At 49.5% G+C, this 17604-nt stretch overlaps 1 protein-coding gene across 2 annotated transcripts in view; it reads left to right on the top strand.

Moving 5' to 3' along the window:
• Positions 1-6946: 6946 nt before the first annotated feature.
• The window catches only part of HSBP1L1 (heat shock factor binding protein 1 like 1), a 20588-nt gene continuing 9930 nt past the window's right edge, over positions 6947-17604 (top strand). The window contains exons 1-4 of one of the 2 annotated variants that reach the window (XM_032310863.1): positions 6949-7573; positions 8492-8558; positions 9460-9569; positions 11288-12065. In XM_032310863.1, the coding sequence (XP_032166754.1) occupies positions 7523-7573; positions 8492-8558; positions 9460-9569; positions 11288-11293 (234 nt within the window). In that variant the 5' untranslated portion in view covers positions 6949-7522 and the 3' untranslated portion in view covers positions 11294-12065. Of the gene's footprint in view, positions 7574-8491; positions 8559-9459; positions 9570-11287; positions 12066-17604 lie in introns of those variants that run through there. The other variant, XM_032310864.1, reaches the window with a different exon arrangement.

Genomic DNA, 17604 nt, shown 5'->3' with positions numbered 1-17604 from the left:
CTTGACACACGGAGGAGACTCTGTGCAGACGGAGCAGAGACGTGGAAAAGTGGCCCCGAAGACTGGATCGGCCCAAGAGGGTGGGAGCTGTGCCCAGAGAGGCAGGACCACCCTGTCACCGCTGCGGGGGAAGACCACACCACTAGGCTCTTCCCCCGCGTGGGAGGGTGCCACCGAAAGCCACCAACTCCTCCAGGAGCCCTGTCAGAAGCTGCCTAACCAATGGCATTTCTAAAATGAAACGTAAACCAAGGTGACTTTGGTCCTAGGAGTCGGAACATTTTGGGCTGACCCCAGGTGGCTGTCACCTCATCTTAGGAAGCTGCAAGGAGACTGGGCAGAGGCTTCACTCTGGAACTTGGGCGGCAAAGTGCAGGAATACTGGACTTCCAGAGTCTGCTCCAAAGCCCGCGGTGGTCGTCCCTGCTGACCCTCCCCCACAGCCACCCCGACCCCTGCCACCAGAGGCTCTTCACGGGCCCAGCCACAGCCTCCGCTCGTGAAGTGGCTGTGACAAACGTGTATATCTGTGCATTCTGAGCTCATGCGTTCCCTTGGGCAGGCTGACCAGCTGCGGCCGAGGCCCCACTGGCCCCCAGTCCTGCAACCCCCGTCTTGGAGCAGTCATGTGGCTGAGCACCAGCCAGTAAAGGCTGATGGACTCGACGTCTGCCACTTCAGGCCTGTCCCCCTGGGTCTCCTCCAGCCCTTCGTGCTCACTGTCGCCTGACCAGGTGCAAACAGGGCAGTGGAGAATCCACCGGGACATGGCCTGGCATGTGGTCCCTGACTGGATGGCCTTGACTCACAGCATAGGGCGGAGTCCCCACGGCAGCCTGGCAGTGTCGGGCCCTGACATCCACGAGGATGTCACTGGGCTCAGCCACTGGAATGGGTTTGTTCCTTACAGGTTTGTTCCTTCCTGTGACAGACAGTCCGGTCCTGAAACGCCCACCACCTTACCACCGCCCCAGTGGCCTTTAACCACACTCAGACACACTGCACACGTCCCCAGACTACGGGCCCCAACAAACCCAGTGCAGCCCACTTCTGCTCTTTCCAACCAACACACTGGTGTTGTTCCCAGTAGAGGAGGCTCCAGGAGCCTCCGAGACTTCCAGGCGGCCACAGGCAGACCAAATCCAGAGCAGACATCACGGATACCTTCCGTTAACACTCCATATAGATTCCCTGAAAACACAGCAGCTCCAGGGTCAGTTCCATCAATGACGGTTCTTAGGATGAAGACCGCCTGTGGGGACACCAGACCCGCGCTCCAGCACCGGGGCCCACGGCACGCCCCACGTCCCCCGGCCTGAGGAGCAGAGACCCGTCCTTTTTCCTCTGGCCTCTTCCGGACCCAGGAAAGGCCCCAGCGGTGTCTTCAGAGGTCACGGATATTCCCGCCCTTCTCAGCCCTCCTCCTGCCTTTGAGAGCCTGGAGTGTGGGGGTCCCTGCTCAGATCGCTGAGACCCTGCGCAGAAACACTGTGAGCACTTCAGATTTTGAGTGACAAATCACAAAAATAGGTAAAAGACGACACATATCCAGAACAACAGGAAAGAAGGCGGTGGACCTACGGTGCTCCTGTCTAGCAGCCGCATGGATTTTCCTGTGAGAAGGAGCTGTGGGGGGTGGGGGGGGCAGCCAACCAGGTCCAGGCAGAGCCCCCAGCCCAGACAAGGATTGCCCCTCCCCCAAAAGCCCTGTAAGCAGAAAGGCAAGTCGTCCTGCAGTGAGATCCAGAGGGAGCAGAGATTGAGCGGCGGAGCTGGTGGGCGGCCAGCACCCGGCGGTGTAGACGAGTGTCCGGCATGAGCCAAGGCAAGCAGGATGCTGAGGCACAGGTGGAGGGGGAGCCCGGAGAGCGAGGGCCCTGGGGCCCCCAGACTGCGGAAATGAAACCCCTAACTCGCAGCAGGGGGCAGGGTGGACCGGCCGCTGCTGAGAACATTCCGGAACTACTGAAAGCCCCATCTGTCAGGGGCACTTGGGCGGCGCCATTCGAGGAGCATCCAACTCTTGGTGCCGGCTCCAGTGGTGACGTCAGCGTTCTGAGCCGGAGCCCCACGATGGGCTCCACACTCGGGGAGTCGGCTTGTCTCTCTCCCTCTGACCCTCCTCCGCTCGCCTGTGCGTGCGCACTCTCTAAAACAAATAAATAGTAAAAAATTAAAATAATTAAAGCAAAATAAATAAATAGATAAATAAGATCTTTATTAAAAAGCTCCATCAGTCAACGAAGAGCAAATAGAAAACAACTGTTTTGTGCCTGGTGGCTCAGTCAGTGAAGCGTCTGTCTTCGGCTCAGGTCATGGTCCTGGGGTCCTGGGGTCAAGCCCCATGTCAGGCTCCCTGCTCAGTGGGAAGCCGGCTTCTCCCTCTCCCACTTCCCCTCCTGTGTTCCCTCTCTCGCTGTGTCTCTCTCTGTAAAGTAAATAAATGAAATCTTTTAAAAAGTTAAAATAAAATTATGAAAACACTGCAACTATTTTAGAATAAAAAGCAAAAAATTCTATACTCAAATCTGTGTACCCAAGTCTATACCCCAAAAGAACTCTTCTTTTCTTACATATATTTAATAAATATTTTCCCTATTTATTTATTTAAAGGGCAGAGGGAGGGAGTGAGAATCTCAAGCAGAGCCCCACTGAGTCCGGAGTCTGACGTGGGGGCTCCGCGCCACAGCCCTGAGCCAGGACCGGAGCCAAACCCAAGAGTCAGGCACTTAACCGACTGTACCACCCAGGCACCCCTGAAGCTGGCAAAATGTACTGCAAAGAAAAATCGTGGTAAAATATATATACTGTCAAATGTTACTATTTTCACCATCTTTAAGTGCTCCACTAGCAGGAAGGACAGTCACACTGCTGGGCGGCCATCACCACCGTCTGCCTCCAGAACTTCATCTTCCCAAACTGAAATGCACTCCGGAGTGAGCGTCAACTCTCGTTTCTCCCTCTTGCTGGCCCCTGGCACCTGCCACTCTGCTTTCTGTCCGTCAGAATGGGAACAGTCTGTGCGCCTGACGGAAGGGGACACCCATGGTGCCGAGCCCTGTGGTGATGGCTCCTTTCATTGAACATAACACCCTCCAGGTTCACCCACGTGGCACCTAGGTCAGAGTTCCCTTCCTTTTCAGGGCCGCATAACATGCCCAGGTGTGTGTCTCATTTTCTGTATCCGCTCGTCCGTCCTTGGACACGTGTCCTTTTTCTAGCTGTTGAGAATAACACTGCTATGAACACGGGTGTACAGACTCCTTCCCAAGTCCCTGTTTTCACTTTTGGGGGTAGATGCCCAGAGGTGCAATTGCTGATTAATATGGTGATTCTAGTTTTAATCTTTGAGGACCTGCTGTCCAATTTTAAGTTTTCACCAGCAACACACAGAGTTCCAGTTTCTCCAGGTCCTCCCTGACAGGTGCCGTTTCTGTCTTTGCTAATAGTCGTCATAATGAATGCGATCTGGACCTCACCGGGGTTTCGATTTGCATTTCCCTCTGACCAGGAACGTGGTGCACATCTTTGTTGCAGAGATGTCTGCCGAGTCTTTGCCCGTGTCTGTCAGGGGCTTGTTTCTTGTTGAGTTTTAGGAACCGTGTAAATATTCTGGCATCGATTTCATATCTGATACCTGACTTGCAAATATTTCCTCCCATTCTGTAGGTTGCCCTTTCATTCTGTTAGTGCGGACACCCTGCTGCTGACCATGCGCTACGAGCTCAAACAGCTTAGTGAAGTTTAGGGTCATGTGTGAAACGGGTAACAATATCTGCCTAGCGTGGGTTATCGGGGAAATGAACAAAAGTGGAAGTAATAAGTATTATTACTTATTATATATTATATTTATTTTATATTGCTAATTAAATTATATTATGTATTAAATATTCTATATTTATTCTATATTCTAAGGTATCTCTTCCAGAAAGTGTTTGGCTCGCTCCCTTTCTATGACGCCTCTCCTGTCCTCCTAGGTCCGCACACACAGCTTTGTCTCTCAGTTGCGATGACGCCCTCCCCCCAAGACTAAGCCTGTTCATCTCCCCGAAAGTCCCGGAGCCGTGGAGGCCACTTGGATCCTGGCCCAACACCACACACATCACGGTTGCCCAGAAGAATTACTGATGTGTTTGCCGAAACACAGACTCCTGGGCTCAGGAAGGGCACCACGGGCTGTGGGTGCTGTGGCTGGAAGGCCACCTGAGAGTGTGCTCTGAACGCCCAGCTCCTGTTATTCCTGCCTCAATTCCTGGCCACCCGCCCCCCTACCAGCTCCACTTCTAGAACCTTCCCATCTACCCTAGGGATTCTCTGTCCTGGAGACCTCACACCATTTCTCACCATTCCCAGCTTGGTGAGGAGACTGGTTCCCAGGCCTAAGACCCTGGACTCTGATGGGAGTTTCTGAGGCTCTACCTCCTGAAGGGGGGTCCCGGGCCACCTGTATCAGGTCCACCCGCCCCACAGACCTCCAGCCACCGTCGGGCAGGGGACCCCACCCCGTCTTTGCTTCCCCAGGGGCCTGCCGAGCACATGGATGCTAACTGCCTTGGTCAGCCGGTTCTGGAAGCTTAGACTGAAAGATGAGCTAAGGCCCGGCTGGGTAGACTCACAGACAGGCTCCTTGGGGAAGAGAAGCACATGCAGGGGAGAGACAGGCCAGTGGCTTCAGAGACAAGAGCCTCTGCTTGTCTGCCTTTCCAACCCAGGCTCCCGTGGACCAGGCCAAGCTCACTGCCTTCTGTCTACTGCCGGTAATTAAAAGCAAGGAAGGCATAGCCAGCATGGGGTGCGCAGGAACACGAACCTCAGCTAGGACCGGTTATTAGCATCCAGAGTCCCCCACCCCCAATCCACACTCCCAGGATGCTCACGAGGCCTGCCCCCGCCCCCAGGTCAGCCGGCCAGGGTGTCAGCAGTGCCCAGCGCCGCACAGCCTGCCCCGCGCGTCTGTCTGCCTGCACGAGGGGACCCACCCTTGCACGGGAGGTGTGTCCTGTCTTCCAGAAGGCCGGGCTTGCCCCGCCGGCCTAGCAGGTTTTTGCTGGGTGCTCAGTGGCTGAGAGAGGATGCAGATCAGCCTGCACAAGGCCCCTCCTTCTGGCAGTTCCCCACCTCTGCCTTCTTCCAAGAGAAATGGAGGCCAGAAGCGGTGGATCCCTCACGCAGGGCTTAGCCCTTGACCCTCCCTGCCGCACCCTCCCTTCCCCCTGGAGTAGCCCAGACGGTGCCCCTCCATGTCCCACACCCCAGTGTTCACACTGCACACCTTTCCTCCTCAGCTCCTCTCAGAGGGAAGATGCTTGGAAAGACATGAAAAGGAGCAAAACAGCCATGCTTTTAAAAAGCTATTATTTTAATAGCTGCTTTACTGAGATATGATTCACATACCATAAACCCACCCATTTAATGTACACGATTCAGTGAGCTGTAGCTGACTGCAAGGGTTATGTGCCCACCACCATAAGCTAAGTTTAGATTATCCCCCAAAGATAGCCCTTAACTACCGAGCAGTGTCTCCCATGCCCGTCCTCTGCCTCCCCCAGCAACCGCCAGTCTGCTTTCCCCCTTGGATTCACTGATTCTGGACATTTCATGGAATTGGAACCCTACAGGGCATGACCTTTTGTGACTGGTTCCTGTCACTCCGCACCCCGTTCCCAGCCTTCAGCCCTGCGTACCCTCCAGCCTCCTTCCCTTGGCTCAGTAACAGCCCATTGGACGGTGGACGACATTCTGCTTGTCCGTGCATCATGTATTGGACATTTGGGCTGTTTCCATTTTTTTTTTTTTTAAGATTTTATGCTTAAATCTCTGCACTGAATTGGGGTCTCGAACTCACAACCCTGAGATCAAGAGTCCCAAGCTTCACGGCCTGAGCCAGCCAGGCGCCCATTTCCACTTTTTAGCTATTGCTAACAGTGCTGCTGTGAACATCTGTGTTACGCGTATGCTGCCATTTCCCTGTGCACATATCCAGAGGCGGAGTTCAAGTTCCACGGTAACTGTAACTCCACGCCGGCTGCCGTCCATCGGCAACCTGTAAGGGCTCGGACTCTCCGCTGCCGCCCGCATCTGTCATTGTTTCCGTTCTAGCCTAGCAGTGGGCGTGAGCTGGGATCTCACGGTGGTTCTGATGCGCATTCTCCTGATGAGTAATGACTTTGGGCATCTTTGCACGTGTCTCACACACACATTCAACAACCTGGGTGTTCACCTATTGTTGAGGGAGCGGCTAAAACCAGAGTCCTGGTGGGGGGGTCACCCAGGAAGTGACCCACGAGCCACAATCCAGACAGGCCTGACGGGCGCTGGAAGGAGGGAACGGGTCATGAGATCTTCCTTCCCCTCAATCAAACCAGAACACGGATGCGCGTGTTGGCAGTGTGCCAGGACTTGGTCACGTCTCAGTTTTAAGGCTGACCACAGGAACGGCAGAGACGTAAAGAGATGGCCGTCCCCTGGAGGGGCTGGGGGGCACACGGGCTGTGTGTGGGCAGCAGCAGTCACCCCAGCATCTCCCTGAGCTCCTTAGAAAGGTGACCAGGAAACATAAAGGCAGAAGGGAGGATGGTGGGCGCCAGGGGTCCTGAGGGGGACGTGGAGGTCACCAGCAGTCGGGGCAGAGTTCCACTTTGGGGAGATGAAGGGGCCCTGCAGGAGGGCTGTGGGGACCATGGCACAACCATACGACCTGGATGTGCTCAGGGCCGCCGCACCAGACCCCAGTCGGACCCCCAGCCGGACCCTCAGTCGGACCCCCAGTAGGACCCGCAGTCGGAACCCCAGTCGGACCCCAGAGGGACCCCCATCAGACCTGTTAAGACGGTAAAGTTGCTACTGGGTGCGTTTTACCACAGGAATAAGGCGGCGCTCCCTCTGCCTGCCTCTTTGATCTCTGATGCAATGAAAGCAAAGCAATCAGTCCTTGGCAGGGTGAGCAAGGCCTGCCTGGCCCCCGCCCAGGTCAGCCGGCCAGCGTGTCAGCAGTGCCCAGGGCGCGCAGCCGGCCCCCTGCGGCTGTCTGCCTGCACGAGGGGACCCGCCCTTGCACGGGAGGTGCGTTTTGTCTTCCAGAAGGCCGGGCTGGCCCCGCCGGCCTAGCAGGTGCACAGGCCCCTCCCGGCACAAGGCGGCCCCTCCCTCCGCGGGGAAGCTGACCGTCAGGCCTGGAGGAGCCCGCACCTCCCCGGGCCTCCTCCCGGGAACCGCCCCGGTTTTGTTTGCCTGTCCCCGCACAGGCGGCCGCGCCGGCCCGGGAATTCACTTCTGGGGACCCGAGCTGCTGCACTGCCTCCTACATCGGGGCTCCTCCAGGGCCCCCCAACCCCCCCCCCCCAGGCTGAGCATCTCGGCGACCGGCCCCCCCAAGCAGCCCTGCGCCGCGCGGGGACCTGTAGGGTTTAGCGCAGCTGACGCCCAGGGGCCGCCGGGTCCGCAGGGAACCACTCGGCCCACTGGGCCCACCCGGAACCACCTGGCCCACTGGGACCCACCGGGACACCGGGACCCACTGGACATGGACGCGCGGGGACCCAAAACCCCGGGCGGGGACGCGCTGGGCGACGCGGTGAGTGCGGTCCCGACCCTTCCCTCCCCCGTGTCCCTCCGCACCGGCACCGCCTCCGGGCCCGAGGGCGGGTCCTGGGTGGGCGTGGCGGGAGGGGACTCGGGCAGGCTCCCCCCGACCCTCCCCTGCAAGCCTCTCTGGCCCGCACCCCTTCCCGCTCCCTATTCGCAGGAGGAGCCCGCGCGGCCACGCCGGCCGGCGCGCGTTGGGACGCCAGGCTGACAGGCCGGGGCTTGTCTTCTCCTCCTCGTCCGCGCGGTCCTGACCCCGCGAGGAAGAACCGAGGCGAGCCCGTCCGCAGGGAGGGCGCCGCAGCGTCTCCACCTGCAGATGCAGAATCTAGACGGCCCCCGCCCGGGCTTTGTCGTCCCCGCGCGGAGGTCACGCGCGCCCCGCACTGCGCACGCGGGTCTGCAAGCCCCGGAGCCCGCAGGACCAGGGCTGGTCTCAGGGACCGCACCCGCGCCTCTGCCGCCGGTGGACACGGTCCGCAACCCCCGCTCAGGGCGGCCCGAGGGAGGCCGCGGGCAGGTGCTGCGGCCGCCGCTTCCGCGCTCCGCGGGGACTCGCGGGGGTGCCCCGAGTTGCCACATTCTCCCGCGTCCCCTGCTGCCCATCGGTAGTTGTAACGCCTACATGCAGGTGCAGGATCCATTCGAGCTAGTTTTTGCGGGGAGCGGGAGGGCAGCCCGGCTTGACCCTGTTACGCGTTGGGCTCCTCGTCCCAGCACCGTCTGAATGGAAAGTCCTCGGCACCTTGTCAGAAATCTAACTAAGGATGATTCTATCCATGAGGCTAAAATGTCCTACATCGAGAGTAAATATTATTTTTAAAAAGGAAGGCGATAGATCTAATTTAATTACAGACATCAAGAGGCATATATATATTACATTCAGTTTTGTGGTTCACTTTTTCAGGCAGAAAATCTATTTGAGGAACTTCAAGAACATTTTCAAGCTCTGACTGCAACATTAAACCTCAGAGATATCCTTTTCTTATAACAAATACTGCGATGCTTTTGAACTCAGATTATCAGGGGACATCTTTTTGTCTGCTACTAATGGATGATTGACCTAGCATTGCCTGGGGTTTACATTCCCGTCTGTCCCTGGTATCCTGATGTAGCAATTACCACTCACAGGTAATTACTTCCTGCCTGACCAGCAAAACAGGGCATTTTGTACGGCAATGATAAAATACAAGGACACAATGCACAGTCCTGCCCAGATGGGGCTTTTCCACCGAGCCCTAAATAAATCTGAATGAGATTTGTACTCCACCAATCAGAAACTTGCAAACGTAAGCGGGAATGTCAGCTTACTGCTTTGTTAGGACATGAATTCAAACAGAATTAGGATACCAAGTTTGTTTCCACTTCAAGCAAACCTGGATAATGGTAACTTCTGCCCTAAGACCTGGGGAGCTAGAGATCACTTCGTAACATTAAGGTCATTCCTTAGAGATCATATGTGAAGTATTTGCACATGGAATCATTTACTTCAACTTCTGATTCTGCAGATGGGTTCTCATAGGGAAAATTATCCTTAAACATGGTAAAATTAAACTGTAGGAAAGTTGGTTTTAAACAGAATTAGTTTCCATTATATATACAAACTCATTCATTAGAGTTTGGTTAAAACATAGTTAAACCTACAAAGACCATCTCATGCGTCTGAATCTGTGTCCACACAAAGGGAGCCAAGTTTTCAGAACCGAGCTCACACTTCGAAGGGTAAAGACACACCACAAAACCCTCAGAGAAAGGGTTAATTTGCACTGACCCAGAGGTGAGTCCCTGGGTTTAAAAGTTGCATCAGTAGCCCTGGACGTTTTCTTCAGTCGCCTTGAGGAGCAGGTGTGGTTTGAAGTCTCCTTGACCTTGTACTGGAAGAAATGGGAAGTCGCATTGAGGATCTCCAGAAGAATGTCAGTGACCTAATGGTGCGAGCTGGGATCGAAAATTCCATTAAAGAACAAGTGGTCATCAGTAGGGAGGTAAATATGTTTGCCTTTTGCATTATCTTTTGATTGCTTTCATCTTGAAAAATACGATCCCATATTCGTTCACTGTGGGGATTACTGCCTTCATCCTACATAGAAAACCTTCAGGAATAATAGAAGACGTTTACAAGTGTTCTTTTCTAAACAGACCAACTGGAATGCTCCTCGTCATAATTCCTTAAAAAGTGTATTTTAAAATCACAGGCTCTATTAGTTAACAGTTGGCTTTTATTACAGTATTTTTCCCTATTACCCCTCAAATTAGTCTTCAATCAAAGCACAAGTTAGGACAGAGTAGAGGCTGGGGCGTAGAACTAGTAGTTTTTCTGGGGACCATGTATTTCTATGACCATTTAAAGAAAATGCATATGCATTAAGCCCTCAGTTTCATGGTGGTTCCTGAGGGTCCTGCGCCTGCCCGCACAATGCAAACATTTCTTTTCCCTCGAAATGTCGCACTTAATCCTGCAGCTGCAAACCCGTACTTGACTTCAGGGCTCAGACCAGATTTACGCCCGTGTGATGTGGGGACAGACACAGCCTTATTTTATGAAGATACTGACCCATATTTTGTTTCCAAAATATTCTGGTTAATTAAGCCAATTTTGATCGAATAGTTAAGGTGCCTTTGTTTTCCCATTTTCTTTTACAATTGTTGTCCTCGGTCAGGGCAAATGATCTGTACTTTACCTGCTGAATCAGGGCCGGTTCACCTCCCAGTGACTTAGAAATACCTGTGACTCCTCTTCCGGAGAACGGTAGCCCGAGGCCGCGCCCTGCTGCCCGGGGGAGCAAAACACTGCAGGGGCACTCGGGGCACAGCTGTGTGCAGGTGCACTCGGGGCACAGCTGGCCCCCAGCCTCCCAGCCAAGCCCTCCTCCCGCGGGGCTGAGTTGGTGGTAAGACAGGGCTGAGGACACTGCCCGCTGCAGGCTGGGGGTGGCAGCCCAGGAACCCGATCCTTCCCTTCGTCACCCAGATGCAGCTGCTGTTTTAAATTTAGTCAAAACCACGAACTATTAGGCATCAAGTTAAATGACTGAGTAGATGTGGAAGCCTCACTGTTGGAGGCGCCTGCGGCCTGAGGTCAGACACCCAAGTTCGTTTAAAGGGGTCCTGCTGCTGAGACGAACAGGAAGACCTAAACAGAAATGTTTGGATAAATCTGGGTCTGCCGGTTGCACTAGGTCAGGGTTCACAGAGGGCTTGTGCTGGGGACTTGGGGGGGACTCTGCACACCTCTGAAACCCGTGTTGCTGTCCTGGGGAGGGGTGATGGGAGGAGGCAGAGTCGGTGAACCCAAAATGTCGGAGATGTTCTCAGTTGGTCAGTGTCCCCAAACTGAGGCACGACACCGTGGCCCCCTTCCTGCAGTTAATTCCATGCAGAGACACAGTGTACCTCACGGGGGTTCTGTCCGGGCTGCCTGGGAGGGTCGGTCACGGCGGTGGGACACGGATGAGAAGCAGTGTTTTGTTGTTTCAAGAAAACACACTGTTTCCTCACCTTCCGTCTGACTCCATCAGTGGAAAAGGAAAAGCATTTAACATGTACATTCTTCTATATATTGAATTTTTCTTATCCACAAATCTTTTAATAATTATAGGAAATTAGGGTATTTTTCTTGAAAGCTTTGGCTTCCTGTTTATTTAACTGTACATTGATTGGTATATAAATCAACCATTACCTCTTTCAATTTTTTTTTTTACAGACCTGAGGACGGTAGACCAGTCACTTGAAAATGTGATAAAGTCAAAACTGTACTTTTAAAATAATAATTTGCATGAGTTCTGACTTTTACTACTTAATTTAAAAATTCATTCTAATAAAAAGAAAGATTAAAAGAACAAACAATCCAGGAAGAACATAATTCAGGAAATGGTTAACAAAGATGGTTGTAAATTTTTTTCAATATATACCTTGTATTTATAAATCATGGGAGAAAAGCATAAGCTACATTAGGTCAATGTTTTTTTTCCTGAATTAAGTTCTACATAGATCTTTTAAAAAAGCGTCATAAGCTGTTTTCTGATTGAGATTGCTTTTTAAATAACTGCATTCCAACACAGCGTTTCCACTCCCACGGTGTTTGGGAAAACTCATTTTAATCTGTCCAGTCCAAACAGATTCGGTCAGCAGTGTTCTCCAGACCCAACCCAACCCAAAAGAACAGCTTGTCTGGGAGCTCGGTCAGCCTCGCCCGCCCCGCTCCTGGAGGGTAGTTACCCAGGAGAAGCAGACGTACTTCAGGGCACTTTGTAGGTTATAGAGAGACAATCAAGTAATTGTGTGATTTGCCTCTCTAAGCTAAAGTAGAATAGAGCTATGATCATCTAGAAAGGGGCTGGCAGGTGGTAACTATGCAAACAACACCAGCTTCTCAATCATTTTTTGGAAGTAGTTCTTTTTCAGGGTCCCTGGGCGGCTCAGTCAGTTAGTTAAGCATCTGCCTTCAGCTCAAGTCATGGTCCCAGGCTCCCTGCTTGGCACGGAGCCTGCTTCTCCCTCTCCCTCTACTGCTTCCCGTTTGTGCTCTGTCAAATAAATTTTTAAAATCTTTTTTTCCCCCAGATTTTATTTATTTATTTGACAGAGAGAGAGAGAGAGATCAATCACAAGCAGGCAGAGAGAGAGGGGAAGCAGGTTCCCCGCAGAGTGGAGAGCTCAATCCCAGGACCCTGAGACCATGACCTGAGCCGAAGGCAGAGGCCCAACCCACCAAGCCACCCAGGCGCCCCTATAAAAATTCTTAAAAAAAAAAAATAATAATAAGGGCGCCTGGGTGGCTCAGTGGGTCAAAGTCTCTGCCTTCGTCTCAGGTCATGGTCTCAGGGTCCTGGGATCGAGCCCCGCATCGGGCTCTCTGCTCAGCCGGGAGCCTGCTTCCTCCTCTCTCTCTGCCTGCCTCTCTGCCTACTTGTGATCTCTGTCTGTCAAATAAATAAATAAAATCTTTTTAAAAAAATTAAAAAGGGTTGATAATAGGCTCTCATTGTATAAAATAACCTTATACCTGCAAATGAATAAAACTTATTCTTCATATAAAAGTCAAAATTACCCAGAATTCTACAATTTAGAATTAACCACTGTAAGCACTTCTCTGTGCATATACTATTTTATATATGCTTGATCATGCTGTTTATAATCTCATATCCTGTTCTTTTCATATCATAAACATTTTGTGAGAATTTCATACACTTTTCATACTTTTTTTTTTAAAATGTCTGACTACTATTCTATTGTATGTAATAATCTGAACTTTCCTATAATACCCCTCGGACACCGAGGCTGCTCCCACTTTCCCGCTGTCACAAATAATGCCGTGGGGAGTGCTGTTACCATGAATTCTGTGCACATTTCCTTAGGGTCAGAAGTACATTTAGTCAAACGCATCTAAGAAAGGGAGTGTGATGTTATACTCCCCAAAGGGGTGCATGTCTTTCATTTCATTATTTTGTTTTTTAAAAAGATTTTATTTATTTGAGAGATAGAGAGAGCACAAGAGGGGGCAGCAGGCAGAGAGAGAAGCAGACTCCCCAGTCAGCGGGAAGAACGGCGCAGGCTCAGTCCCGGGACCCCGAGGTCATGACCTGAGCTGAAGGCAGACACTTCACTGACGGAGCCACCCAGGCGTCCCCATGTCTTTCTTTTTTTAATCCAAAGTTTTAAAATGGCATCATTTAGATTCAGTATTCTTGGTGGTTTAAAATCATAGTAGTTCCGTTGGAGTATGTGAGCAATCTCAAAGCATCTTGGCTCCTTTCATAATCTCAGCAGAAATTAAAGTGGATATTTGAAGTAAACCAAACAGATCTGAGTCTCCATTAATAACACAGACCACAGTTCAAAATCCAGGATTTTTAAGTAAGTAGAAAAGAAAGCTTCTAGGCACCTGGTTGGGGGGGGGTGGGCTCATTCGGTTGAGCGTCTGACTCTTGAGTCCAGCTCAGGTGTGATCTCGAGGACACAGGATCGAGCCCCAAGGAGCCCCAAGATGGGCTCTGCACTCAGAGGAGGGGTCTGCTTGAGATTCTCTCTCCCTCTCTTCCAGCCCCTTCCCCTGCTCACACTCTTTCTCAAAATAAATACAGAAAATCTTTTTAAAAGGGGGTGGGAGAAAGCTTCTATTAGTTAATAACTAAAATAAAAACATTAGGGGTGCCTAGCTGGCTCAGCTGGTAGAGTATGCGAGTCTTGATCTCAGAGTCACGAGTTCAAGCCTCACATTGGCTGTGGAGCCTACTTAAGAAATGAAAAAGAAACATTTACGCTCTCCCAAACACTAACTTCTTTCTAAGCAAAGTTCCCAGCTGATCCTCTCTCATAGTCTGACATTTGATATCTCAATTATCTACTCAAACCACAGACACCTGCCTTTAGAGGTTATTTGGCATTTTATAATATCATTCCTGTTTTAACATCTTCCTAACAGTTTTTTTCAATTTTATTTAATTTTTTAGATTTCTAAATTTATTAACATAGAGTACATTATTTGTTTCAGGGTACAGGTCTGTGAATCATCAGTCTTACACACTTCACAGCACTCACCCCAGCACGTACCCTCCCCACTGTCCATCACCCAGGCACCCTATTCCTCCCACCTGCCTCCACCCCAGCAACCCTCAGTTTGTTTCCTGAGATTACGAGTCTCTTATGGACTGTCTCCCTCTCTGGCTTCGTCCTGTTCCATTTTCCCCTGTGATCCTCTGCCTTGTTGCTTAAATTCCACGTATCAGGGAGATCATGACAATTGTCTTTCTCTGATTGACTTATTTCGCTAAGCATGATACGCTCTAGTTCCATCCACGTCGTCGCAGATGGCAAAATTCCATTTCTCTCGATGGCTGCATAGTATTCCATTGTGTATATAGACCACGTCTTCTTTATCCATCCATCCGTTGATGGACATCTGGGCTCTTTCCATAGTTCGGCTCTTGTGGACATTGCTGCTATGAACATTTGGGTGCACGTGCCCCTTTGGATCACTATGTTTCTATCTTTAGGGTAAATACCCAGTAGTGCGATTGCTAGGTCATGGGGTAGCTCTATTTTCAACTTTTTTTTTAAGATTTTATTTATTTATTTGAGAGAGAGAGAGAGAGATCACAAGGAGGCAGAGAGACAGACAGAGAGAGGGGGGGAAGCAGGCTCCCCGCTCAGCAGAGAGCCCTACTCGGGGCTCGATCCCAGGACCCTGAGATCATGATCCAAGTGCAAGGCAGAGGCTTAACCCACTGAACCACCCAGGCACCCCTATTTTCAAAGTTTTGAGGAACCTCCATGCTGTTTTCCAGAGTGGCTGCACCAGCTTGCATTCCCACCAACAGTGTAGGAGGTTCCCCTTTTCCTGCATCCTTGCCAGCATCTGTCGTTTCCTGACTTGCTATTTTTAGCCATTCTGACTGGTGTGAGGTGGTTTCTCACTGTGGTTTTGATTTGTATTTCCCTGACGCCAAGTGACATTGAACATTTCTTCATGTGTCTGTTGGCCATCTGGATGTCTTCTTTGTAGAAATGTCAGTTCATGTCCTCTGCCCATTTCTTGATTGGATTATTTGTTCTTTGGGTGTTGAGTAAAAAGTTCTTTATAGATTTTGGACACTAGCCTTTATCTAGATATGTCATTTGCAAGTATCTTCTTCCATCCTGTCAGTTGTCTTTTGGTTTTGTGGACGGTTTCCTTTGCTGTGCATAAGGTTCTGATCTTGATGAAGTCCTAATAGCTCATTTTTGCCCTTGCTTCCCTTGCCTTTGGCGATGTTTCTAGGAAGAAGTTGCTGAGACTGAGGTTGAAGAGATTTCCGCCTGTGTTCTGCTCAAGGATTTTGATGGATTCCTTTCTCACATTTAGGTCTTGCATCCAATTTGAGTCTATTTTTGTGTGTGGTATCAGGAAATGGTCCAGTTTCATTCTTGTGCATGTGGCTGTCCAATCTTCCCAGCACCATTTGTTGAAGAGACTATATTTTTTCCATTGGACACTCTTTCCTGCTTTGTTGAAGATTAGTTGAGGGTCCATTTCTGGGCTCTCTAGTCTGTTCCATTGATCTGTGTCTCTTTTTGTGCCGGTACCATACTGTCTTTAGATTACAGTTTTGTAATAGAGCTTGAAGTCCAGAATTGTGATGCTCCCAGCTTTGCTTTTCTTTATCAACATGCGTCTGGCTATTCGGGGTCATTTTTGGTTCCCTACATATTTTAGGATTATTTGTTCCATTTCTGTGGGAAAAAATGGATGGTATTTTGATAGGCATTGCATTAAATGTATACATTGCTCTAGGTACATTAGATATTTTAACAAAATTTATTCTTCCAATTCATGAGCATGGAATGGTTTTTCATTTCTTTGTGTCTTCCTCAATTTCTTTCATGAGTACTCTATAGTTTTCCGAGTACAGATTCTTTGCCTCTTTGGTTAGGTTTATTCCTAGTTATCTTATAGTTTTGGGTGCCGATCAACTCCTTAATTACTCTTTCTTCTGTCTTGTTGTTGGTGTAAAGAAATGCAACTGATTTCCTGCATTGATTTTAAATCCTGCCACTTTACTGAATTCCTGTATGAGTTCTAGCAGATTTGGAGTGGAGTCTTTTGGGTTTTCCACAGTATCGTATCATCTGCAAAGAGTGAGAGTTTGACGACTTCTTTGCCCATGTGGATGCCTTCATTTCTTTTTGTTGTCTGACTGCAGAAGCTAGGACTTCTAGTACTATGTTGAATAGCAGTGGTGATAGTGTATATTCCTGCCATGTTCCTGACCTTAGGGAAAAAGTTCTCAGTTTTTCCCCATTGACAGTGATATTCACGGTGGCTTTTTCATAGATGGCTTCGATGATATTGAGGTATGTTTCCTCTTTCCCTGCAGTGTTAAGAGTTTTGATTAAGAAATGATACTGTAATTTGTCAGATGCTTTTTCTGCATCTCTTGAAAGGATTCGATCGTTCTGGTTCTTTCTTTTATTGATATATTGTATCACACTGATTGATTTGCAGATGTTCAACCAACCTTGCAGTCCTGGAATAAATCCCACTTGGTCGTGGTGAATAATCCTTTTAATGTACTGCTGGATCCTATTGGCTAGTATTTTGGTGAGAATTTTTGTATCCATGTACATCAGGGATATTGGTCTCTAACTTTCCTTTTTGATGGGGTCTTTGTCTGGTTTGGGGATCAAGGTAATGCTGGCCTCATAAAATGAGTCTGGAAACTTTCCTTCCATTTCTATTTTTTGGAACAGTTTCAGAAGAATAGGTATTAATTCTTCTTTAAATGTTTGGTAGAATTCCCCCAGGAAGCCATCTGGCCCTGGGCTCTTGTTTCTTGGAAGATTTTTGATGACTGCTTCAATTTTCTTGTTGGTTATGGCTCCATTCAGGTTTTCTAGTTCTTCCTTCCTGGTTCATTCAGTTTTGGTAGTTTGCAGGTTTCTAGGAATGCATCCATTTCTTCCAGATTAATTTGTTGGCATATAGTTGCTCATAAAATGGTCTTGTAATTGTTTGTATTTCTTTGGTGTTGGTTGTGATCTCTTTCATTCATGATTTTATTAATTTAAGTCCTTTCTCTTTTCTTTTTGATAAGTCTGGTCAGGGGTTTATCAATCTTAATAATTCTTTTCAAAGAACTAGCTCCTAGTTTCGTTGATCTGTTGATCAACTGATCTATTGATCTGATTTCGTTGATACTGTTCTTTTGGTTTCTATTTCATTGATTTCTGCTCTGATCTTTATTTCTCTTCTCCTGCTGGGTTTGGCTTTCTTTGCTGTTCTTTCTCCAGCTCCTTTAGGTGTAGGGTTAGGTTGTGTATTTGAGACCTTTCCGTTTCTTGAGAAAGGCTTGTATCACTATATACTTTCCTCTCAGGACTGCCTTTGCTGCATCCCACAGATTTTGAACCATTGTGTTTTCGTTATCATTTGTTTCCATGATATTTTTCAATTATTCTTTAATTTCCTGGTTGAACCATTTATTCATTATTTTTTTTAAAAAAGATTTTATTTATTTATTTGACAGAGAGAGACACAGCAAG

Source organism: Mustela erminea, chromosome 13 (genome assembly GCF_009829155.1).
Source record: "Mustela erminea isolate mMusErm1 chromosome 13, mMusErm1.Pri, whole genome shotgun sequence".
Taxonomy (NCBI): Eukaryota; Metazoa; Chordata; class Mammalia; order Carnivora; family Mustelidae; genus Mustela; species Mustela erminea.
This window is presented reverse-complemented; position numbering and strand designations above follow the sequence as displayed.